General features: G+C 42.5%; 1 protein-coding gene across 4 annotated transcripts in view; it reads right to left on the minus strand.

Annotated features, from left to right (window-relative positions):
• hspg2 (heparan sulfate proteoglycan 2) overlaps positions 1–27,167 on the minus strand; it is a 519,883-nt gene that overhangs the window by 197,763 nt on the left and 294,953 nt on the right. For all 4 annotated transcript variants that reach the window (XM_041206462.1, XM_041206463.1, XM_041206461.1 and 1 more), the window contains 5 exons: positions 25,914–26,108; positions 7,882–7,974; positions 5,384–5,467; positions 3,295–3,525; positions 1,030–1,143 (listed from right to left, as the gene is read on the minus strand). In XM_041206462.1, coding sequence (XP_041062396.1) covers positions 1,030–1,143; positions 3,295–3,525; positions 5,384–5,467; positions 7,882–7,974; positions 25,914–26,108 — 717 coding nt within the window. The remainder of the gene's footprint in view (positions 1–1,029; positions 1,144–3,294; positions 3,526–5,383; positions 5,468–7,881; positions 7,975–25,913; positions 26,109–27,167) is intronic.

Genomic DNA, 27,167 nt, shown 5'->3' on the forward strand with positions numbered 1-27,167 from the left:
TGCATCTGATCAGCATAATTCCAGATTGGTACCTTGTGCCACGCTTCACTGTGGAACATGTGAGTGCAAATGGTAACTACTCTTTCCTCTCTCATCATCAGCTATAAATATAAACCACGCCTCCATCCTTCGACACCTGTTTTTTTGTCTCTCTCTGCATTTACAATAATATTACACTTCTGTTCCACTTCTTACAGTTCATGAAACCATATACACAGGAGGCCATTCAGCCCATCATACCTCTGCCAGCTCTTTGTGAGAGCTATGCAGTTAGTCTCATTTCTTCGCTGTTTCCCAAGAGCCCTGTAATTTTTTCCTTTTCATTTATTTTTCCAATTCCCTTCTGAAAGTTACTATTGAATCTGCTTCTATTGCCCTTTCAGGCAGCACATACAAGATTATAATAACTTACTCTGTGAAAAATGAATCTCCTCTCTAGTTCTTTTGCCAATTATCTTAAATCAATATCCTGCCCCTCCTTTCCATGGAAACAGTTTCTTCTTATTTACTCTATTAAAACCTCACAAAATTTTGCACATTATTATTGAAATATTAACCAAGGACATCTTCAATCCTTCAGATAAGTAGCTATTCATCAAGTGTGAATCTAGCCAGTGAATGTCAGCAATGGGAGTATTCCCACTTCCAACAGGACTCCCTCACAGCTTTGATCAGCACACACTGGGGATCATACGCAGAACTTCCTTGGGCTGCAGGCTTAGCTACTCACCAGCTTAACTAGCAGAGCTACTGGGGAGTGTCAACGCTCTTTTGACAGAGAAAACACTTTGAAGAATTAACACTTTAGAGAATGTGGTGCTGGGATCAAACCACTCAGTGAATAGGCTACCTTTCATATTCCACCCACTTGGTCATGGGAACTGTAAAAGGCCTTTTTTAAAATTGTTGACATTTTCTGCAAACGTGAGACAGAGATATCTGAGGACCATTACTGAAGGGAGACATTTTGATGCTGTTCACTCTTTGCTAAATTCCTAACACATTGAAATAGACAGTGAAATTATATACCGAGCAAAGGCCAGTCTCTGGGTGGCAGGAGTCGGAGTGCCCATTACATTCACATAGTTTGCAGTCTCCGAGGTAGAGGCCTCCTCCAGTCCTTGTGTAACCAGGAGCACAGTCCTAGGAGAGAAACAGGATAACAGAGAAAGAGATTGAACATGTCGTCCTTTATTCAATTGTCTTCCTGATTGCACTAGAGTTTTCTTTTACCCGAGGGAAGCCAGAGAAATCAAAAATTAGAATTCTGAAATTGGGATGCACATTGCTTGCCTACCCATGAATCATGGGCTGCAACAACTGCAGTCCTGGGTCCAAATCAACATTTCCGATATTCACAACTCAAAGGTCTTGTAGAGACCAAAGTACAGAAGTCTTTAACTGGTTTACAGAATCTTACAGCACAGGAGGTGGCAATTCATCCCATTGACTCTTTGAATGGTCTATCCAATTAGTCCCATTTTGGCTTCTTTCCCCCCATAGCCTGACAAATTGTTCCTTTTCTAATATTTACCTATTCCCTTTTGAAAATTACTGAGTCTGCTTCCACCACACTTTCCAACAGTGCTTTCCAGATTATCATAACTCGCAACATAAAAAAATCCTATTCTCTCATCTTCATCTTCTTTATTTATTTGCGTTTTTGTCTTTATGCAAGTGCTGATTATTTGTTAAAAAACAAATACTATAGAACACAGCGTATAAATTGATGTGGCATATAAGACGACTCAAATTTTTTGGCCCCAAAGGCAATGTCTTATCAATTACATTCTTAAGGTTTGTTAATGTCAATTACATTTTTAAGGGAAACCAGTGATGCGTATTTGAACACACTTAAATAGGGGATAGCAGGGACACTGGACAGATGCGAGAATGCTAACACTGAACAAAGTCAATAAACTCTCAGCAAGGAAAGGTTCTGTGTCTTATTTTTGACTTCACAACTGGCATGAATCCTATTAAAACCAAAAATCATGTTTTTGCATATACTTGACATATAAGTCGACTCCTCCCACAATGTGCGATATTCACTTTAGTAGCCAGTCTCAATTTTTCATCCCTTATATGCATGTTTTACTTATTGGTACCTTATAACTGGGTACAAGGGATCAAGCAGGTGATATGGGCTGTGGTAAGAAAATTCTGCAGGAGAAGACAACATGCCCAAGCAGAGGAGACCCACAAGGCAAATGACAAAGATGGTGACCACACACACTGGCAGTTCACTCTTATACTTGACACATAAGTTGACACCCGTTTTTGAAGGGATTTTGAAGCTTCAAAGGTTGACTTATACGCCGACATCCACAGTAATCTGCAGGTGGACTGAATATTGTTGCTGCTGACTGTTGGTAAGAGGGCCTGGAGACAAGCAGTCAGGAGGGACGTGGAAAAAGCAGAGGACAAAAGAAATGACCAAATGGCGGACAAGAGAGCCCACTGGAAGGGAAAAAATCATCAGTTGACCTTGAGCCAACACTATTCATCTGCCACTCATGAATGGACCTCTACAGCCACAACTGAGGATGTTCAGTCCAGAGCGACATTCACCCCGGACGCAGTCTATCATCTCCTGAAATGGGTAATGGCATCATATTACCACAGCTTTTGCAATGGAAGCTTCTATAGTAACTCCTATTAGAAGTGTACAGACATGTATTCTAAGTGAAAGTCAGGTGGGGTTTGGCTACTATAAACCCCATGGTTGAGCAGCCCATGGACATTCATCGCCTAGAGTTACTCACAAATGAACAATGAGATACAGGGGCTATCTCTGCCTGTTGAACACCCAGCACAGCAGTGACAGGCATTGATGGGAACATCAGGCTTTGATCTCTGTGCCAGACATCTTGCTTTCTAAAACTTACTCCTGTCATTAGTGGATGCCCAGGTCTCCCACTGCTTCAAGTACATTGTGCAGGAAATATCTATCCCTTTAACTGACCACCCTGCGGTACAACTTAAAAATAAAAATAAAAAGTAAAATGAAAGGGAAATGTTAAGAGGACATAGTGTGTGGACCTCATCTTCATGTTCAAATCCTTCCATGGCCTTGCTTCTCCCTATCTCTTTCATATCCTACAGCCCTACACCTTTGCTCCTCTAATTCTGGCACTTACTCATCCCCAATTTTAATCACTCCACCACTGGCAGCCATGCCTTCAACTGCCAAGGCCCAAAGTACACTATAAACACAAGTTGCTGCTGTTGACCTTACAATAAGCTGCAGCTTCAAGTGAAAGCCAGATTCAGCCAGAGAAATTTTGCAGTCACCTGGCAGGACAAGCCGTGGTAAGCCGGGGGGCAATGACATTCTTCCACTTGCAATGCCTGTGCCAGGTTGGTGTAGTATGGCACTGCAACCTCCATGCTCACATCGGAAAGGCTGGCAGAGATCATGTCAGTCGAGTAGGTGGCACGGATGAGGACTTCATCTAAGTCAGCGAGGACCATCAGGAGATGTTCCCGGGTGGCTTGCTGACCATCTGGGCGCTTCCAGAATTGCTGAAAAGGAAGATGATCAGATTCACATTTTGCTCACTCCCAAATGGTATTGAACAGTGATCCCTCATTTACTGAGGGCCAAAATTAATATTCAGCTCACGTCAAACTGTTCCAGCATCTAAACCCAGACACCAAACTGAAGATCAGCTAAAAGGTGATTTGAAAACTAACACAAGTCATTTTAAATGTTCGGAAGGAAGTGCGCTTGACAATGCTTACATTATTTATTTAGTTACCTAACCGGCATAGAAGATTAAGTTGAGTGTTTGCAACTAAATTGAGCCCCAAATACAAATTGTACCTGTTTTTTGTCAGTCTTTTGGAGAACTGCAAACCTCCCTCGATTGACAAGCGAGTCAAAGGGTATAGGGAGTAGGAAGGAAAGTGGCTTTGAGGCCACAATCAGCCATGATCTTATTGAATGTCGGAGCAGACTCGAGGGGCCGAATGGCTAACTCATGCTTCTAATATGTATGCAAATTTACTTAAAAGCAGCCAGGCTTCAACTAGTTTTTGTTAAAGATATACAATAATAAAATTACACAATATTCTTTCCTCCAACATACTATATAGAACTTTGAAGGAAAACCAAAGCTGCATTCAAACAAAAATAATTTATAGAGAATAGTCCATCTTCATGATTTGTGGATCTCCTTTGTACAAAGGTAAGTGTGAACCAATACTGTATATTGGTTCCCCTCAGTAGCACATGCATTGGCTTGGCTCAGTTAGGATCACTCGCTTCTCAATCAGGGAGTTCAAGCCTCATTTTCAGGATCTAAGTACAGAACCAAGGAAACAACACAGCTCAGTCGTGAAGGAGCTCTGCCCTGTCAGAGGTGCCAACATTCCAATGAGATAATACACTTTAAGTATTTAAAAGTACATAAAAGATCCCATGGAGTAAACAAGGGTTAGAATTTTCTTTAAGCTCCTTAACCAACATGCATATCATTATGTTCACAACTATACCCGTGAATAAATGAGCAGCATTTACTTATTGTAGTTGTACAGAGTTTATCATAGATATTTTCCAATTATAACAGAACATTATATATTTTTAAAAATTATATTACTACATTTTCTGCAAAAAAATCAGCTATAATTGACAAACATTTTCAAAATATTTCCTTTCAAAATCCTGATGCGTCTTATGCCAAACGTGGTAATTATTTGTGGTGTGAAGTGTTCCTCTACCTTGCTCCGCATGGCAGCAAGTTCAAGTCCCCATGGTGTTGGCCATAGTCCACGAGGGACCAAAGGCATCTTTCTCCCTTTGAGAGAGACAGACAGACACATGGTTGTATAGCTTGAGGGGCACCACTCTGCATCAAGTGTGGGGCAAGGCGAGGAGGCAGACCTCCATGAACTACCTCAACCAGTCGTGATTGAACCCCAACCCGTAGGTGTCATTCTGCACCATACTCAAGCCGTCTAGTCAACAGGGGTAACTGACTTCCATCCATGGAGCCGAGTCAAAATTAGGAAGTTAGGAGTAAAATGTTAATCAGGCAGAACCCTTTTACCCCAAGAACAATAGTCCCGTGGAGTAACTTACCAGAGAAGGGCACCGACACCAGCAGTACCTGTGGGAATGGGAGTGAATTGGTTGTGTTTCTGGAGAGCAATGGTTAATATTTGGATTGATTCATTGAAAAAGGGCAGGTTTGTTGTGTTGACTCATCGTTTCTCATTCTAAAAACATACATTCTTACTGCCCAATGTAACATCAGGTCTTCCTTTCCTCATTTCTGGAATGCAACTCATCCCCAAAACATGAATGGATTTGCCATCACCATTCTTGAAGATATTTAGCGGGGAAATGGTGAAATGGGATAAGCAAAATTTAACCCTTTACCTCCTTGAACATGACCTCAAAGGCCTTTATCTCTCTCGGTTGCAGCTGGTGGTGGTGGTAGGTCACCAAGGTGATATCATTGCCCTGAAGGATCACATAAACAAAAACGTTTTCAGGTGAACAATCAATAGGTCTGTACACTTAAGCAATAGCTATTCCCGCAAAAAGGATTGTACAATGATTCTTTTATACTTTTATTAAAAAACCCCATTGCTGAATCAGGAAAGTCCTCTCAATGTTCTTGCTGGAGTGCTGACCTGCTTCAGCAGCCCAAAGAACACAACAGCATCTAACTCAAATTTATGAAATGTGCCATAGAATAATATAGCACTGAAGCCCTTTGAGTCTGTGCTTACTCATTTGAAGAGCAACTTAATCCCACTCACCTGCCCTTTCCCCATATTCCTGAAATTCTTTTTCCTTCACACATTTATCCAATTCTCTTTTGAAGGTTGCTTTTGAATCTGCATCCACCACCCTGTCAGGCAGTACATTCTAAATCCTAACCACATGCTGCATGAAAAAAAGCTTTTTCTCACGTCGCCTCTAGTTTTTTGCTGATCACCTTAAACCTGTGCGCTCTGGTTATCGGCCAGTCAGCCACTGGAAACAGTCTCTTTATTTACTCTATCAAAACCTTTCATGATTTTAACAGCTTTATCATATCCACAAAACCATTTTTTAAGCTTCAGTTAGTTTGACAATGTTGGGATTTAGAGATAAATTGTTTGATAAAAAGACTCCCATGTGGCAGGGGGAGAAGATTTACCTTCTAAATTACCCTAAGTGTGGAATGCTTCATAATTCTATCGTCCTCATCCAACTGGGCACAATCTGTTTGCCATTTGCTATTGTCATCTGAAGGCAGCTACCAGAGCAGTTAGCTCCCTCATTCTTTTCCTCCCTTTTACTGGGAGATGCTGCAATCCATCTCCAATCTGAGTAACAGTGCGCTGGTATTACTATCTTCAGCCAGGCATACTTTATAAGTTAATAGGTCGACCAGGTTACCAGGCAGAACAACCAGGAATTTTTGTGTGTGTATTTTATTAGGTACTTCTATAGTGATGTGACAAAGATGACACAAGGGCTAATTTTCTGCTTTGGGTTAAGGTCAGGATTTTCAGTCCAACTGCTATGGCAAAACTGACCTGCAGTCTAGTGAGCTGATTGTCCACAATTGTGTGCGAACAGCTCACTGGACTAATTACCGATAGATACCGACACATCTACGATTTGGTGCAAGGAGCCAGTTTAATAGGGTATGGATATCATCTAATGGAAACTCAAACTACAAGGGTCAGCAAATCCAAGACCAAGTGGCTGCAATAAGGACAAACATAATTTCATCTTTTATACAGCTACAAAATTAATTTTAAATACTCGCCAACCTTCATCAAGGGCTGACCAAAGAAGTGAAAGAGAAGACAGGGGCGAGGCACAAAACGTTTTCAGTGGGCGAATGATGTGAATCTCACCCAGTCCACTTTGATGGTCGACAAATTGGATATACTGCTGCATGGGAAGAGATGTCCATTCTGGCAATTCATGCTACCCTCCTCAGAGCACAGAAGTGCAGCCTTCCTTGGCAGCAGGTTCTGGCCAAGCTGAACCTTATGTACCCTACCTGGACTCAGGTACATAAGAAGGCTGCACAGTTCAGAAAATCTGTAAGATCAGACTACCGTGCATTGGATAGATGGCTGAAGATTCTGTATCACCAAGTGCTGCCTGTCAACCTGTTCTAAGTTAACTCATCTTTCACAAATCAACTTTTTCACTGCACCTCATACATTCCCATTTCCCAGTAGGGCTCACGTTAATTAAAAATTGAAAATTGGATCTTACACACATAAGTCCTGGCAAATCACTGTAATGTACAAATGCTGCATGATGTAAAGGCACCTGCCAACACCTATCTCTCAACAGCCATGAGCTCCTTCAAAGTCACAACATGAAAACAAACAAGCAAAAACCAAAAATAAATTCAAAGAATTTAAAAGCACAACAACAAATCCCACCAATAAATAAAGATAGGACCCAAAAAGTAAAATAAGCAAAGAAAAGTCCTGAAGCAGCACACCTCAAAAGGAGCAAAAGTGCCTTCAACAGCCACCATCTTGTAGGGGCCAAGAGAGCTGTCCACGCGTTTCCCTGGCAACAGTTCAAATATCATGAGCCAGGTATATTGAAACAATTGGGCCTGCTAATGAACATGTGCTCAGTCAGGAAGAACCTGTATCCATCCCAGTGTAAGCCAGCTCATGAAAATCGGCCACATGATCTACAGGGCTGGTGCAAGGTATTATTCCCTGGTTTCAAAAGGTTGTGTGTTTAACATCTAGATACTAATCTCCCAAAACAATGCTGCACCCACAACTTGGTCTTCCTGCAAAGGTACATGATGGGGATCCAAGATCAAAATTTTATTAATGGCTTTCTTCATTTTCACAGGCTCAAGTGAAGTGTGTGTTAGCTGGGCAACTACAGTCACTTACAATGATCTGTACGTCAGCATCCGGTACTGTGGAACCCCGGAATCCAGCATCGTAGGACAATGTGTACCGAAGGAGCCCACCATAGGAAGTCACCTATGCAAAAGGGAAAAAAAAAATCACTGACAAGAATGCTTCATATTGATGTAACACGTGGATTAGCACCACTCCTTAACCAGGAGCAGAGAGAGAGAACAGGTGTCAATGGCACACCTTGGATTTAACAGTCAGACACTATGTCAAAGTACATACCTACAGAAATAAAAAATTGATGATGCACTGTATCAGTTGAAAAGTTATCAAAATTAACACTTTATGGATTATAGATTTATATTTTAAAAAATGCCAAGTTCCAATGCTTCAGTTAAAGCTTCCATTATTATAGATATTTAGATATAGATATAGATTCCCTATGGCACCGCTCACAGAGAGTCCAGGACATGGGCCAGGAAGATGGAGAGCCTCGGAGCAGCCAGGCATGGAGTGGAACACAGGGCAAAGGAATGAAGCATGTGTGGGAAGGAGGAGTTGGAACAAGGCAGGATTCCCACAGAGATGGAGCTGGATGAGTCTCATTTTACCTGTTAGCCAGTAATTGCTGTCATTTTGAGAACAGACATGCCTGGGTGCTGGAAACAGGACAGAGATGGTGAACTGGAAGAATGATGGATCAATGCTAATTTGGGGATATTTACTTAGATGTCCTGATATTTCAAATCAACATGGCAAAATGCAAACATCCATACCAAAGCATGTCATAATGTGTATCGAGAGGAACATGTTTATAGGGCTTCGGCTGGGGCTGGAACCAGAAACCACTGGCTCCGTTAGTGGGTGTTATGTTTTTAAAAATTCTTTCATGGGATGTAAGCATCGCTGGCTGGGCCAGCATTTGTTGCCCGTTCCTAATTGCCCTTGAGAAGGTGGTGTTGAGCTGCCTTCTTGAACTGCTGCAGTTCATGTGGTGTAGGTACACCCACAGTGCTGTTAGGGAGGGACTTCCAGGACTTTGACCCAGCAACAGTGAAGGAACAATGATATATTTCCAAGTTAATATGGTGTGTGGTTTGGAGGGGAACTTGCAGGTGGTGGTGTTCCTCTACATCTGCTAACCTTGTCCTTCTAGGTGGTAGAGTTTGTGGGTTTGGAAGGTGCTGTTGAAGGATCCTTAGCGAGTTGCTGCCATGCATCATGTAGATGACACACACGGTTGCCACTGTGTGTCGGTGGTGGATAGTGTGCCAATCAAACGGGTTGCTTTGTCCTGGATGGTGTCGAGCTGTACTCAACCAATGGAGAGTCAGGAGGTGAGTTACTCTTTGCAGAACTCTCAGCCTCTGACCTGCTTTTGTAGCCATGGTATTTAACTGGCTGGTCCAGTTCAATTTCTGGTCAATGGTAACCCCCAGGCTGTTGATGGTGGGGGATTCAGTGATGGTAATGCCATTGAACATCAAGGAGAGATGGTTGGGTTTTCTCTTGTTGGAGATGGTCATTGCCTGGCACTTGCATGGCATGAATGTTACTTGTCACTTATCAGCCCAAGCATGCATGCCTTGCAGCACATGGGCACGGACTGCCTCAGTATCTGAGTCGTCATGAATGGTGCTGAACATTGTGCAATCATCAGCGAACATCCTCACATCTGCCCTTATGATGGAGGAAAGGTAATTGAAGCAGCAACTGAAGGTGGTGGGCCAGGGACAATGCCTGAGGAACTCCTCAGGGGAGGAACATAATCAGAGCATCATGGTGACAGTGCTCTTATCATGACTAGCCATGAAATATCATAGTGAGTGATAAATATCTTAGAATAGGTCATTATTTCTGACTGTGCTCTCAGTTTTCATCTCTATAAAGGTGCCCTGCCATTGTATATCCCAACTAATCCCCAGGGCAGAGTAATCTGGTCTGGAGAACTATGTTTTACTATTATCATTGACCATAAGGTAACACAATACCCTTAATAATATCTCTCGACTCTCTCATGGTGAGGTGCTGACCTTCCACTTCAGGCCCAATAAGTAGATGTGACTGAGAACTGGTAATTCATCCAGATAAAACTGAGTTGTACCACTCCAGATACCTACCGAACTTGACACAAAACATCTGTTCCAAGGCTCCCTTTGATCAGTATTTATAAGCTAAATATCTCGCATCTCCCTTTAAAACTAGGGGGTACTAAATCATACTGGGAATTACATAAAACTTACAGCACAGAAACAGGCAATTTGATCCGTGGTCATTGCCTGTGCTTATGCTTCACATCAGCTTCTTCCCACTCTAACTTCTTCTTCCTAGCCTGCCCCTATTCCCGAACCCTTCATGTATGCTCTAAGCCACCCCTTAAATTTATCTGCTTCAGCCACTCCATGGGCTAGTGAGTTCCACATTTTCTTGGTAATGAAATACTTTATTGATCTGTTAGTTTTATATTTTGCCCTGTTGCTCAGGGCTCTCCAACAAGTGCAAGCAGTTTCTCCACATTCTACTGCCATCGACCCTCTGCGGAGGAAGTCCAGTTCAAGGGGGCATAACTTTAAAATTAGAGGTAGGGTGTTGAGGGCTGACATCAGAAAATACTTCACACCCAGGGTAGTGAAAATCCAGAACACTCTCCTCTGCCCTTCCCCTGCCCACCACCAAAAAAAAATGTTGAGTTTGGGGGAAAATCAATTGAAAATTTCAAAACTAAGAACAACAGATTTTTGTTTGGTAAGGAAATTAAGGAATATGAAGCTAAGCAGCTAAGCTGAGTTAAGATATATAACAACCATAATCTAGCTGAGCGGTAGAACAGGCTTGCGAAGTCAAATGGTCTACTCCTATTCCTTCGAGCCCTCCATAATTTGAGCAACCTCTATCAGGTCTCCTCTGAGTCTTTTCTATTATTGAATGAAGACCTCCAGCCAGCTCAATCTTTCTTGAAAGATGCATCCTTTCAGTCATTTCTGAGTAAAAGATGCCATTTGTTATTTTTTCCCCCCATCATTTCCAATGTACAAATGGCCCATTACCTGAGTATAATGACAGGCATTAGACTTTTCCCCTAATTTATTTGTAGATTGGGCGAGACAGTCTGGATGTGTTAACTAGAAATATTGATTGTTTGACTGCTGGCACTCATTTGTTTATGAACTGATAGGTAAATATAGACAAGTTAATCTGACTATTCTTTGCTAGGATACTGGTCTAATTTGTCAGGATTGTTGTCAATCGCATTGGGTCGCAATTTCCAATAGAGTGGCAATTGAGTTGGATTGTTATCATCTGAAAATCCAGCTGCTCCTATCTCGCCCGATCTTCCAAGTCAGGCCGGGTGAGACCTGTGTAGTGCAGATCAGGGCCCAGCGTTGAAGGTAAGTAAGCCATGCCCTCTTTTTTTTTTTATGGTTCTAGCTGCTGTAAACTAGGTATGTTTAAAGGTCCAACCAAGTTTAAAGACCTTCAACAAGGTAAATGTATAAGGTAAACGGGTAGGATTTGTGCTGGTGGGGGTGGGGTCCTGGGTCAGGATTTGGGGGGTGGGTTTGGTCAGACCTCGGGCTGTGTGGTTGGGTCAGGTCTTTTAGGGGGGTGGGGTCAGGCCTTGGAGGGGGGGTGGAGGAGGAGGAGGAGGAGGGTGGTGGCCAGGCCGGGGAGTCCTGTGGGGGCGGGGGGGTTCCCCAGCACATCTTTGGGCTACCCTCCCCAGATTTGTCGCCTGAAGCTCGGAAGTTACAGTCCATTGTCGCATCATAGGTGTACTGTAACTCTCATTGCTGGGCTGTGTGCAGTGAAATGAGAGTTATTTGATCTGATGATAGTATGCTTCAGTTTCCTCAACTGATGTAATGACAATAAACTGAGCAAACCCATCCCAAGCAGAAAGGAAACCCTCCCCTTTCTCAAGTAGAGAGGTCTCAGCAATCAGCAATGGTTGATGCTGACTACAATCCTATCACTTAAGTGTTAGAAAGACCCTCAGAGGAGACCAAATAATAAACTTGTGTCTCCTCCAAACAGCAACTGGCAATGTAATTTTTGAACAGATTCTTCCCTCAGCCAAGGAGTCGAGGGAGACATTTTTTGGTTGGGTTGAGGAAAGAGAAGATATAGGGCACAGGGGCAGGGAATGGAGATATAAAAGGTAGCTATTGGAAACATGAGACACTTATCATTCTGGAACTCCCCACTTTTAATCTACGATAGAATGACATAACTGCTCCGATGCCAATGCATCTATCACCAACAAAGCACTTTGCATCAGTGGCTTGGCCAGCTATCCTCATCCATGTCAGACAACACAAACGTTGGCTTAGCATCAGCGCACCAACTTCAGTTTTAGGTTCCAAGATCCAATGAGGATGGGTGAAAACTGGGGGCAATTTTAACTTAACTCAACCAGTGGGAAACTGTCTGGATGAGGCCAGCCACAATTCTATGCCTCACCTGATATTAGTCTCCACTGACTTCCATTGGACAAGGTGTAAAATGAGTAGCTGACACAAGCCTGGCATTTTTTCACTGGAGTCTAAAATGACCATAGCTCAAGGGAAGACAGAAAATTAACATGCTCTTGCCAAAAGTCTTTAATGGAGGCTTCTGGTCAACACTTTGCTCTTGTATTGATGTTGACCAATGATGGCCTTTTGCGAAACTGGCGCCTGAAAATCTTGGTAACTCAAAAGATGCTGAATGAAGAGAACTCAACAGTTGCATTGATTTTTTTTTGACCAGTAACAGAGGATCTGATATATGATCCAGAGGCTTTCAACACTTCCTCCACCAATCCAGAGCACGGGCCAACCAGTGAATCTCTCTTCAAAAATACATACAAAGACGCTGTCATATTAAATTAGAAAAACACACATAACTTGTCCCAGCTGGAATTATTATCCAAACTACAATTGTGCAAAGATTTGGTTTCTCATTCAGTATTGGAAACACTGGTTACCTTGTTCCCCAGGTACTGGCGAGGTAGTTGCCAATAGTAATTGCTTTCAGGTAGAAGGCTGAAGCCCTTGTAAAGCAGAGAATACTAGGAAAAGAGGCAGACACAAGATGAACAGAAGAAGTATAGGCAGAGAAGCAGTCAAAGGCACATTCAAGGACATGCTCTGAAACCCTTTCCCCGGATTGTTTCAGGAAGCAGAGACACCCCATAACATCCCCAATTCTCTGCTGCAAAAAGACAAACAGGTTTGTTTTCACAAGTGTTTCATGGAATTATTGAAAAGCAATGGACCTTTGTAAAGGTACCAAATCCTAACAGTTTATCAGAAGTACTGGACTCTCAGTAAAATCCACTTGGCTGAACAAAGTGAACTAAGCAGAAGTTAATGCAATGGCAAGAAAAGAAGTTTTGATGAAAGGTCATCAATCTGAAATGCTAACACGGTTTCTTCTTTCACAGATGCTGCCTAATCTGTTGTTAGTGACAACATTTTCTGTCTTATTACAAAATTAATTTACCATTTTACATCCTTTGTTTGGTCAGTTGAGTGTCAGATGTGCACAGAAACCCAGTGACGAGTTCAAGACTCTCCAAGCCTAGCTACAGTGAGCTGTAATCTGGTAGAGTTTCTGTGTGCTGAAATACAAAGCACAGTTTGCCTACAGAGTCTAGCTGCAAGTTGGCAATACCTAAGATGGAGGGGACCCAGGTTGGGACTGCTGGAACTTTAGTTAGCCACAAGTTCACAAAGTCTTCCCTCAAGTCTTGGAAAATTTCCCACTCTTTGTTTTCCTGGTACCATCTTATCCATTAGGGTGTTAGATGATGGGATGATCAGAAGCTGTGTGGGAAGAATCCATTCTTCCATCATGACACCTATCCCATGTTACAAATGATTGCTTTAAGAGTTCAGGATATAGTTAGTCTGTTTTATAACAAATAAAAAGACAAGTGCCACCAATTTCCTTGTGTGGGAATTGGCAGGGCGAAAGATAGCAGATGCTTTTCTGTCTAGTCTAAGAACTAGTACTTTTTCTGAATGGGGATCACCCCTAAGGTTCATGGATGGGGAAAGGTCATTTGCAAAAATGTTTCATTTTATTTCTCCAATTACTCCTCCATTTCAAAATGCTCTTAGTCAGTCTGCAACTTCGCAGCCATCTGAAATCCAGGTTATTTCTTAGCTGAAAGCAAGGTGAAAATTAACCAAAGGGGGCACATTCCTGCCACTTACTGTGGCATTTCGAAACTGGAAAGCATGGGCGACCTACAATATCATTGAAAGCTGAAAAACAATGGAACACTGGAAACAGGAGAGTAGGCCCATTGAGCCTGCTCTGTCATTCAATAAAGTTATGTCTGATCATCGACTTCAATGTAATTTTTCTGCACTATCCCCATATCCTTAATATTAGAAATCTAGTTTCCCATCACTTTCCACATGAGAGACTGGAACTTTTAGCAAGAAATGTAGCTGGGATCTTTCACTGGTAGAAACCTAATGTAAAGTTGGCAAGCATTCCAGGGTCAACCTCGTTCTTTTAGATAAAACCAAAAAAACTGCGGATGCTGGAAATCCAAAACAAAAACAGAATTACCTGGAAAAACTCAGCAGGTCTGGCAGCATCGGCGGAGAAGAAAAGAGAAGGGTCATGAGGACTCGAAACGTCAACTCTTTTCTTCTCCGCCGATGCTGCCAGACCTGCTGAGTTTTTCCAGGTAATTCTGTTTTTGTTCTCGTTCTTTTAGGTTTGAAGGTTTCCAACAGAATTCCCACCTGTGCTGGGAAGCTATTGCAGGCCTCATTGGCTAGTGAGGCTTTTGAAAAGGAGGTCAATTTGTTTTTATGTAGTCATTTTTTTAAACAGGATTACGGAAATCCTGTTCAGTTTCTTGGCTCTGTTTGACTTCCTTGCTAAAAAGAAAACTTTCTGAAACCATTGTTCAATAATGCATTGCTTCAGGGGACTAATAAAATGTAAATTTCCTCCTGCCTGCCAAACCAAAGCTGGATTCCAATTACACCTACAGGTCTGTCTTACATTCAGCGTTGTTATGGCAACCAATGGAAAACGTGATGCCTGGCATCACTCCACCATGGCCACATAATTTGAAGACGCTCGTCACATTATGGCAAAGACACCCGAAAGCTGATCTTCAATAGCAAGTCTTGGGAACCCTTCTCATACTTAGAACTTTTAATAGGTAAGAAACGTGAAAGTCTCCTCTCAAGAGTGTTGTCTTAACACAATGACTAATGAGATCCCCCTTTTAATAATTTACAAATGACACTGGGTATCAAGACAGCTCAAGTTCAAACATGCACTTTTGAACCAATCACAGTAAAGCTGTACACAGTTTTAGTCCCAGCTAAAACTCAGCCCAAATAAAATAAAGGTAACTATACCCAGCAGGGTATTTATGACCACATTAAAATCTCATGCACAATGATCTACATTTTTCAGTGACCTCAGCTATTTTTGACATAACTTTACTAACTAACATGCTGCTTTGCTGTTATTTTTAAATATCTTAAACTAGTTGACATGGTGAACAATGAAAACATCCACAAATACAGGCAATCTGATGAGCTCCTCAGGCCAACTAGGACCCTTGTCCAAAGGTCTTGAACTTGTAGTCCAACAGGCAGCTTTCTGAAGCCATTCACATCTTAGACATGCATGCAATCACGGAGATACTAGAACATTCCATGCAGAAGTTAACTCTGGCTACCTTCTTGAAGCCTCCAGGCCTTGGGCCTGACATGGGGGAAGAAATTAGGTTTGCTGATTCCTGAGCTTGCAGTGAAGAGCCCTGAGGAATGGTTCTCATCTGTATGTTGGTCCAGAGAAAATCAACACTGAATTTCATCAACTTATAATGGAATTGGTTTTAAAAATACTGCAAACCCTCACATACAAATGGAGAACAACACTACTGACATTTTCTTTTAAACTGCTATCTTTCTCCCCTTCCATGTCTCAGGTGGGAGTATTGTTATCCTCGCCTTCCCAATGAGTGAGCTTGCCCAACTGATCCCTCAAGGGAGTTCAGTTGGAAGCCTAATCCTTCGCAACTGCCTTTTTCCAGTAGGGTGCAGAAAACAACACAGCCTCTTACCCCCTCCCCAGACAGATGTTGCTCTGGCTGATGAGGGCAAATATTCAAAAGGTGAAGCAGTCAACCCCTGAGTCATCATGTCCTGTATCACACTGCACATACACACGCACAGTGGGCACAGTCAAGATTAACATTCTTCATGCCCAAGGCTGAGGACAGCATTGGTGTGGTTGCTAAATTTGCTGACGACACAATGATAGGTAGGAAAGTAAGTTGTGAGGAGAGCATAAGGAGGCTACAAAGTGACATAGATAGGTTAAGTGAGTGGGCAAACACCTGGCAAATGGAGTATAATGTGGGCAAATGTGAAATTGTCCATTTTGGCAAGAAGAATAAAACAAGAAGCTTATTATTTAAATGGTGAGAGTTTGCAGAGCTCTGAGATTCAGAGGAATCTGGGTGTCCTAGTGCAGGAATGACAAAAGGCTAGTATGCAAGTACAGTAAGTAATTAGGAAGGCTAACAGAATGTTATCATTTATTGCGAGGGGAATTGGATACAAAAGTAGGGAGGGTATGCTTCAGTTATACTGGGCACCAGTGAGACCACACCTGGTCTTATTTAAGGAAGGATTAAATGCATTGGAAGCAGTTCAGAGAAGGTTTACTAGACTCATACCAGGAATGGGCAGGTTGTCTTATGAGGAAAGGATGGACAGGCTAGGCTTGTATCCACTGGAGTTTAGAAGAGTAAGAGGCAATTTGATTGAAACATCAGATTCTGAGGGGTCTTGACAGGGTGGGTGTGGGGAGGATATTTCCTCTTGTGGGAGAACTAGGGGTCACTGTTTAATAATAAGGGGTTGCTCATTTAAGACAGAGATGAGGCAAAATTTTTTCTCTGAGGGTCATGAGTCTTTGGAATTCTCTTCCTCGGAAGGCAGTGGAAGCAGAGCCTTTGAATATTTTAAAGGCAGGACTAGAAAGCTTCTTGATTAAGAAAGGGGTGAAAGGTTATTGGGTGTAGGAGGGTGGTTACAATCAGATCAGCTATGATCTTATTGAATGTTGGAGCAGGCTTGAAGGGCCAAGTGGCCTACTCCTGCTCCTTGTTTGTATTTCAAGTCTTCAAGATTTTGCAAAAGCAAACCTCTGCCCTCTGACAGTCTCAGCAGTGATGAATCACTGATAATTTCGCTTTTGCCATTTACAGCTCCTCTACATCCATCTTTTATGTCTTTACTTGTCTAATTGCTATCCTTTTTTGCCTTGCTCCACTATCCCTTGCGTCATTTAATCCCTTCTGCCTCCCACCCTATCACAGACCTCCCATTTTGTCCTTTCCTCACTTTCCCCTTTCCCCATGACTGTATTTCGCAGAATCACAGAATTGTTACCACAGAGGAGGTGGTCATTCGGCCCATCGTGCCTGTACCAGCTCTTCAAACGAGCAACTCACTTAGTGCTATTCCCCCGCCTTCGCCCTGTAACCCTGCACATTCTTCCTCTTCAGTTAATGGTCTAATTCCCTTTTGAATGCCTCGATTGAATCTGCCTCCACCACAGTCTGAGGCAGCACATCCAGGTCTTAAACACTTGCTGTTTAAAATCTGTTACATTTCCAGCTCTGAAGGTCACCATGCTGAAATGTTAACTGTGTTTCTCCACAGGTGCTGCCTGATCTGCTGAGTGCTTCGAGCATTTTCTGTTTTTATTCCAGTTTATGCCTACTTACGTTCCTTCTTGGCGGAAGCACCTCAAATCCAATTCCATCTTCTCCTGGTGACCTTGGAGATTGAGGAATTGACAGACTCACATTCAACCACTGTGGTTGGAGGTGGGGGTTGGGGGTGGGGGGGGGGGCGGGGGTGGGGGGGTGGTGCGCACTGTATGATTTATCAACACATTTTGCCACTTGACCATTTAAAATCCAAGCCCGGCATTCTAAGGTCACAGTTAACCTTAACTGTTCACCACTTGCAACAGTTATCAATGGAATGCTCTACAATGCTGATGAAGATAGCTTACAAACAGGCATCCCCTGATGCATGGGTTGCAACTACATTTTTGGGCATTTTACCAAATGGAAAACTGTGCCTCGACTTTTTACTAATCCTAAACCTACAGACACAAGGATTCGCCTTAAATCGATTATTCTATCTCCCACTGAAGCAAGATTTCCATACCTTTTTGTAGTGGCCAGGAGGGGAAAGTAGAGATGAGGGGAGAGAAGAGCGGGAAGTAGCAGGTCTTGAAGAGAAAGATGAGCGTGCGGAATGAGGTGCTGTATTGCGAGAGGAAGAGGGAGCAGGAGGTCCAGCAGGCCTCGCTGAGGCTAGTCGAGATAATGGACGGGATGCATTGGACAGATCCCTGTCAACGGATGGGGTACGATTGAGTGGCTTGTGCAACTGCTCAGCAGTAAAGCCAGTTATAATTGCCCATATCTCGTCATCTATTCGCTTCTGCTCTTCCATATCAGGCACAGACTACAAGGAAGTGAAGGAACAGTCATGTATAAAAGTATTTACATCAAAAACAATCACCACTGCAATCCAGCCACAAACTTATCACTTAATACTAAACATGCATGAAATCATTGCACAAACAAGGATAATTAATTTTTTTTCTTTATTCGTTTATGGGATGTGGGCATCACTGCCAATGGGCCAGCATTTATTGCCTGCCCCTAACTGCCCTTGCAACTGAGTGGCTTGCTCGGCCAATTCAGAGGGCAGTTAAGAGCCAACCACATTGCTGTGGGTCTGGAGTTGCATCTAGGCCCAGGCTAGGTAAGGATGGCAGATTTCCTTTCCGAAAGGACATTGTTCAGCTTGTTTTCAAAATAGTTCTATAAATTTTCTTCCCCTTTTGAACTGTCATGCACTTATTCAAATCTGTGCGTCCCACAGGCATACCCAATTTTCACTGCTGTCCTTTGAAGGACAACCATCAGATGTTAAATCATAAGTGTTAAGGCCAAAATACCATTGAAAAAGGACCAAACCATGCTGTAGAAACAATCAAGGTGGTCACTGGTTTGATAATTCAACCTTTCCCTGCATCACTTTGAGATCCAATTGTGAAGGATCAATGTGATGCCATGGGTCCAATTATACTCTGACTCAATCTTTATCTGAAGGGCACCTGGAGTATGACTGCAGATCATCCCCATTCGCAAACAACACAACCAATCACCAGGGATGAGAGAGAGCGGTCATGTGGAGGGACTGGGATTGTCAGACTTAGAGCAGGGAAGGCCACGGGGGGGTGGGGGGGTGGATTAATAGCAGTGTTCAAAATTATGAGTTTGTTTCACAAAGCAGGTAGGGGGGAACTGTTTCCACTGGCAGGAGAGGCAGTAACCAGTAGACTCGGGTTTAAGTGATTGACAAAGAACCAGAGGAAAGGTGAAGAGAATTTTTTTTGTACAGTCAGTTATGATGATCTGGAATGCACTGCCTGAAAGTAGGGCTGGGATTTTCCAGCCCAGTCGCGGGAGGGACCCACCACGGGCGAGGCGGTGCCCTAGCCAGAAGTCCATTGGCTTGCTGCAGGGCCGGAGGATCGTGGCTGCGGAAAATCCCGCCGTAGGTTCAATGGTACCTTTCAAAAATGAATCGGGTTTATACATGAAAAGGAAAAATCCACAGAGTTACAGGGAAAGAGAATGGGTGTGGGACTAATTGGATAGCCCTTTCACAGAGCTGATACAGGCACGATGGGCTGAATGGCCTCCTCCTGTGCTAAAACACCTGACTTCTGAAGCTCTTTGGGAAGATGCTTGAATGACTAGTGTCTAAAACGAAGACAGTTTATTCCATGTACAAATGGTGTATGTGACCTTCTACTATATAGGGTGGCTGAACCCGACTTGTAAAAAAAAAACCTGTGCTACATGCAGGAGGCACATGGGTCTCCAATCCCTATAGAAATTCATTTTGAGTCCTCAATAACAACTTAGATAAAGTAATTCCCTATGCTCCATTTACAGCACACGTGCAAAGTTGTCAAAGATGAGCTTAATAATGGATTGTATACTGTTTTATTACTATAGTAAACTTCTTTGCAGTGGGGAGAAAGAAATTTTAAAAATTATGAAAATGCAGTCTTTAAAATAGCTGAAATAATCTTGTGTATGAGATGGACTGGGCAGGGTTAAATCTACTCTATATGCAGCTTGCACTGTCCACAGTCAGAGAGATTCATGCTCAACACTGTCATGCAGTTTCACTGCTACCTTTGAGGATCGTTTAACTCGAGGAAGTGATGAAGAGGAGCCTAAGAGTTCCCAGATGGCCGCATCCTTCCTCAGCTGGTCCTCAGTCAAAGACAGGTCTTTCTAATGAACGTAATTTTGAACGTTATTTACAACATACAACTCATCCTCCGGCTCAGCAAGGTGCTCCAGTTAACTCAGAATCAGCACAAACATGTACAAGCAAGAAGTTACCATGTAAGCAAATTCTGGCAATATCGGAAAGTACGGCTTGGTTATCTTGTTGAGGTAGGCTAAGGTGAGTAGTTCAAGTCATTGCAGGTCAAAAATACAGCAGCTTTGATTTAATATGAAACATCGTCCCTCAAACAGTATCAAAGCATGCTGAATGTTAATAGAAACATCAGAAAACTGGTTTTATATATTTTAATTTCAGGCTCTGCAGATGCAAATAAAAGCCAATAGAGTTTTCTGATCATTGACACCCTTCCAACAGCAAGGGCAAACAAAAATTACTGACCATTTAGAACGATTCCAATTGCACAGTGGATGCCAATTTCCATTTATTATCCAAAAATGGCTTACTCTGATTTTGGCTTAAAATTAATCTTCCGGTCACGGAGTGCATTGTTTAAAAAAAAGTTAATAGTCAAAGGGCTTCAACTTAGGTTTAGGAACAGGAGGAGGCCATTCAGCCCCTCAAACTTGTTCTGCCATTCAATTAAATCATGGTTGATCTGCACCTCAGCCTATTTAACAGGCTTTGCTCTAAATCCCTCAATATCCTGACACCAGCAAAAATGCTATTGCTCCCAGTGCTCATAGTTTCAACTGACCCAGCACCTATGCCTTTAGGGGGAGCGAGTTCCATATTTTATGCCATTATAGCCAAATCTGAGCCAATCTCCTGGAAAGTTCAGTTTAAAAAAAAACATGATACATGTGACAGGCTGGCAGACATTGCGAAGCACATTCATGCTGTAAATTTAGCAGATCAAGATTTTCTGGTCTGTGTGGATTTATCATCTTTATGGTGAATGATTAATAATCAGTTATTTTAATACATCGAGCCTGGGGGAGGGGAGAGGAGGAAACAGCAGCTTAGAAAAAACACAGCAATTTGCAAATCTGTATTCAGAAATGAATATTGAAATACCTGAGGTGGGGGGGGGGCGGAAATGGAGAAAATGAAAAAAAAAATGCAGAGGTTCACCAGGATTATGTCAAAAGTATCCCCCTCTCTTGTGACCTCTACCACTGAGAAAGGTAAGGGCAAGAAAGTTGTGGGAATATCAAAGAAAAGGCTTGCATTTATATAGCACCTGTCATGAACTCAGGATGTCTCAAAGTGCTGAACCCCCGACAAAGTACTTTTGAAGTACTGTTGTAATGTTTGAAATGTGGCAGCCAATGTGTGCATAGCAAGCTCCCACAAGCAGTAATAAGAAAATGACCACATCATCACCAACACTATTACACTACCACCACTCTAACTATTTCTTACAATTTGTCATACTGTTTTTCAGGCATCTGGCATTAGATGAGCAGAGGTGAAATATTCCAACTTAATATAAGAAAGACTACAGCAACTGTATTTTGTCCCCTCTACAAACATTGTTCCCAAGCCACAGATATCATCCCCCCCTCCCTGGTTGAACCAGCCCGTTTGCAACCTTGCTACATTATTTTACCCTTAGCTGAACTTCTGAAGGCATATCCTTTCCAGCAACACCACATGCTTCCATCACTATAATATCATGTCGCCATGCCTGCCTCAGCTTATCTGCTGCTGAAACTGTCATCTATGGCTTATTATCCCCAGACTTGACGATATCCAATGCTCTCAAGGCCAGCCTCCAATCTTCCACTTGCTAATTGTGAGCTCATCCATACTCTGTTAGCCATATCCTAACTCACACCAAGTCTCAGTGAAGCACTACCTTTGTGCTCACATTACCTCCTAGTCCTAGCAATGCCTCAATTTAAACTCATCATCCATGTGTTCAAATCCCTGCAGGTCTCGCTCCTCCCTACTGCTGCATTCTCTGCCAGTCCCATGGCCTTCCAAGCTCCTCGCACTCCCGCAATTCTGGCCTTTTGAGTATCTCAAATTTCTTCTGTTCCCACCATTTACGGCCATGCCCTCAGTTGCCCGGACCCCAAGCTCTGGAATTCCTTCCCTAAACCTCTCCGCCTCACTCTCCTCCTTCAATATGCTTCTTAAAATCTACCTCTTTGACCAATCTTTTACTCACCTATCCTAATATCTCCTTCTGTGGCTCAGTGTCAAGATTTGCCTGGTAACAACACTCTTATTAAGTGCCTGGAGATCTTTTATTTTAAAAGTGCTATATAAATGTTGCCATTTAATGATGCTGGTTGATGAATAAATATTGGCCAGGATACCAGGACCCTGTTTATACACATCTGGGCAAGTGAAAGATTTGCTGGGAAAAGGATGAAAATAAATTAGATTTTGAAATTGTGTACAGTGCGCTTTTCTCAGAATGGTGAACAGATCTCTCACCTGAACACTGGGCTACAGGGTCATCATTTCCCTGTTCGAATACGATTTTCATGACAAAAGTTAGCTTTGTCACTTGCACATGTCAATCTTTTCTGAATCTATGCTTCCAAACATCTGGCAAATTGCTTCGAGCTACAAAGTTACTCCAAGTTGCAAGGTAGCCAATGGGCAGTGGGAGATGGAGAGGTGATGGAAGGCAATTTACAAGGTTTTAAGCTTAAGACTAAACAACAGAGGAGGATTAGAGTGGGCAGAGGAAAGTACCGTTAAAAAAAAAATAGGAAACAGAGAAAACAGCCTAAAACATAAAAGGAGAAAGAAAGGAATAAGGGGGTGAATGCAGCAAAGGATTTCTTAGTGTCCATTTCAGAGTCATAATATGGGAGTTGACAACAACTAAATTGATTAAGCTGAAGTGGTGAGGGGTTTACATGATGGCAGTTCCATATTCATCAACAGCTACAGGGTATTGGAGTGATACATTGATCTTCCCAGGCCCTTTTTTCCAGTCTTGACAATAGAACAGACATTAAACTTGAGTATTGCTGAAAATGAGAGACATGCTGTCGAAGCTTTTTGTCTGGCACCCATCAGGACAGACACAAGATTGCCAAACTTCAGACGGAGCAACAATTTATACTGTGTGAGAAAAGGGTGCAAGTTGATTCTGATTGGTCGCAGTATTGCCATGGAGAATGCACCAGGGAATTATTGTTTCCCCATGCTTTCGCTTAATGCGAAAAAGGCACATGCTTAGACATGTTCCTTTTGTCTGCAGAGGGACTAGCCAACCAATCAGCAACATTTTCTCATGCAGCATAAATTGTTGCTCCCTTTGAAATTTGGCATTCTTACATCTGTCCTAATGAGTGCAAGAGGAAAAGATTCGACAGCGTGATTCTTTTATCAGGAATACTCATGTTCTGTCCTACCAAGGAACATCAAACTATATTATACAGCTCATATTCACTTCTTGTTCCGAATGTGAAAATCTGAACATTTTCTTTGGAGGAAATTTACATTTATCGCAGTGTCTTTTCTTTTAGACAGTGATATTTTCCTGTTTTCTTTCCTAGGCTCCCTTTTACAACCATTCAGAATTGAGAGGAAAGGTAGGCAATCTGCTCTCAGTCTGGCTGCTGTAGGAAAAACTGTCAAGTAACCTGGATCAAGGCCAGACATTTGCTCAGCACCTGGCCACCTAAACCTGGTGGAGACAATAGGTGCACAATTTCATTCGAGGACTCTGCAGTAGCCCCCACTATCTAATCTCATGGTACAGTGGTTTTGCAAAGCAAGGCACGTTTTCACTACTGCAGGCTAACAGCACAAAGCCAAACCCAAGCAGACAAACATAGCGATCAAGCCATGAGAAGGACATCACAGCAGGCCCAATGCAAATGCTACCTTGTGTCCACGTCTAATACGGGCAAAGAATTGCTCCCTCTGAAGAAAGGGAATAGATAACAGTGAGAGGTAAACTAGCACAAAGCGGTGAACAGTACATTAGAGATAAAGCTGAAAACAATAGACCAAAGTGCAGTGGTCTGCCTTGGGAGCATAAAATAGAAGCGGACTGAAGAAACCCATGAAACTTCACAGTTGTGGTTGTAGAAGCAATAGAATATGACTGTAAGATCCAAGTATTCAGACACTGACTCCATATTATTTTAATTTGCTTTGCCGAGAGAATTTATTACCAGGTCGATTCTACCCCTTCCATTTTTGCTGAACTGGCTAAGCCCTTGGCTCAAAATATTTCTGCCTTTGTCACAGGTTTGTAATGCTAGTCTCAGCCAATCTCAGCAGTCGGTCTACAGGCACCAATTACTCTGCTTTGAAGGAACAGTATCATCTTTTCCATGTACATGTGCAAGACTTGTGTAATGCTCATTCCACATATATTTATACAATCCCAGATTAAACTTCAGTCATTGTTAGTTCCACGCATATCAACATCTGTTAATGGCATCTGGGGTAGAGTTCTTGGCAGATCAATTTTTAAGAGGAAAAAAGAAAATTTAATTGTTGGCAGAATTTAATCTTAATACTTTGGAACTTGGCATTTTTTGACTGAAATGGATCAAAGCTTTCAGTAAGACTCAAAATTCAAATCTAGCTTTTCAGACTGTGGTCTTACATCAGAACTTCTGAGGGGAATGGTTAATCTTTGAATAATGCTGTGAATATGATGAGACTGGAGGCTTGCATGTTACACTAAGAATGTATTGGATCACATACACAGACGTTCTATTCCACAGGTATATTGTTCTTGGCTACACAATTTGAACGAAATCAAACAGTGCTGCTCATGTTTGGGAGACTACACTTGTCATGTAATAAAGACTGTGAACTCATTAGACATGTATCATGTTCATTAGGTTCATTTCTATATGTAAATAAAATATCCCACTGTTAATATTATAGCACTGGCCTCAGTGTTAACTCCCCCACAGCAGCAGGAGATTGGGTTAAAAGTGAAATACATGGATCGAGACATCAACATATCACCATTTTTTACATGGCAGATATCAGGGCACCTGAGTGATGCTCATGAACATAACTAAATGGGGTGACAGTGTAATAAGAAACTCCATTTAAATTTTGCTGCAGCTGCACTGGTTTCCCTGGGGTTGGGAAATTTGGCAGTGAATGGGTGTGGGAGCTGAGGGCTCCACAAACTAAGTGCCTTTTCCAGCACTCCTTGTGAGCCAAGTGGAGCAGGAGTGCTCACCCTGGCTGCTCAAGGAAACCTTCTGTTTCCAGTCTCAGCCTGGTCACGAGCCTCTGACCCCAATTGCTGATTTCCATCCCAACCAAGTGACAGGGGCAGTGCCCAAGGGGCCCCCATCTAGAGCCTCCTGCGGTTAGTACCCTTTCCTGCCTTCTGGTCAGGCTGTTGGATAGAGGACAGAGCTACAGGGTGTTGATGAGGCCCTGCTGTTCACATTGGCAGGACTTCCTTAATAACTGCACACTGGGTCCTCACTTCCCTGCAATCACACCAGCTCCTGCTCATTCAGACTGTTATCATCAAGAAATGTCACAACACAGACAACTAACAACCTCAAAAGTCTTGAACTATAAATATCAAAACATTATTATGAAAGGAGAGTGGCAGAAAACTCACTCCTAAATAATCACAACTTAAAGTTTTGTTCAACAATCTTGATCACCAGTAGGAGACATCATGTCGAGTATCACCAAGTCCTATTTGGGTGATAGCAGAACGTTCTTAAACCTGTAAAGTTCCAGGGTCCAAAGGATTTAAATTGAGAGAGTCTGGAGCTGTACCTTGTCTCCTTGAAAAGCCTCTGGAAGCTGCCAGTAGTAGGATTCCTGCATGTGCTGCCCAAACTGTCCGAAAGAGAGCTGTGGCTGCCTGTCTCTCACCGTCACTGTGAATCCCGAGGTAATGCGTGTGGTGCGCTGGCGATTCACCAGCGAGAAGTTTTGGAAGTTGTTTGGTGGAACAAATGGACTTGCAACCTACAGAAGTGAACAGAATGAAAGGTCATTTGTTTAACTGCTTATAAAATCATATCTGATCATAAAGGCCTTACAGTATCATCGAAACCAGGCAACTCACACAAGAACTATGATATACAAGTGTTACCGAAAAATCACTTGCAACAGAATCACACAGAATTGTTACAGGACAGAAGGAGCCTATTCGGCCTGTCATGTTTGCACTGGCTCTCTGAAGGAGCAATTTGCCTTGTGCCATTTCCCTAGTTTCTCCCAGTAACCCTGCACGTTCTTCCTTTTCAGGCAATAATCCAATTCGCTCTTAAATGCCTTGATTGAATGTGCCTTCACCACACTCTCAGGGAGTGCATTCCAGATCTTAACCACTCACTGTGTGAAAAAGCTTTTCCTCATATCACTTTTGCTTCTTTTGCCAATTACTTTAAATCTGTGCCCCCTTGTTTGCGATCTTTTCACCAATGGGAAGAGTTTCTCCCTATCCACTCTGCCCAGACCCAACATGATTTTGAATGCCTCTATCGATTCTCCTGTCAATTTTTTCTCCAAGGGAAACAGTCCCAACTTCTCCGATCTATCCGCATTACTGAAGTTTCTCATCCCTGGAACTATTCTCATGAATCATTTCTGCACTCTCTCCAATGACTTCACATCGTTCCTAAAGTCTGTGCCCAGAATTGGACACAATACTCCAGCTGAGGCTGAACCAATGTTCTATACAAGTTTAACATAGCCTTCTTGCTTTTCTACTCTAAGTTCCTATGAATTAAGCCCTGTGATACTGTATGCTTTAACCGCTCTCTCAACCTGTCCTGCCACCTACGATGATTTGTGCACATATACCCCCAGGTTCCGCTGCTCCTGTACCCCCTTTAGAATTGTACCCTTTATGTTATTGTCCCTCTGCACACTTCCTAACAAAATTTATCACTTCACACTTCTCTGCGTTAAATTTCATCTGCCCATTCCACCAACCAGTCTATGTCCTTTTGACATTCTACACTATTCTCCTCATTGTTCACAACATTTCCAAGTTTTGTATCATCTGCTAATTTTGAAATT

Source organism: Carcharodon carcharias, chromosome 15, assembly GCF_017639515.1.
Source record: "Carcharodon carcharias isolate sCarCar2 chromosome 15, sCarCar2.pri, whole genome shotgun sequence".
NCBI classification, from domain to species: domain Eukaryota; kingdom Metazoa; phylum Chordata; class Chondrichthyes; order Lamniformes; family Lamnidae; genus Carcharodon; species Carcharodon carcharias.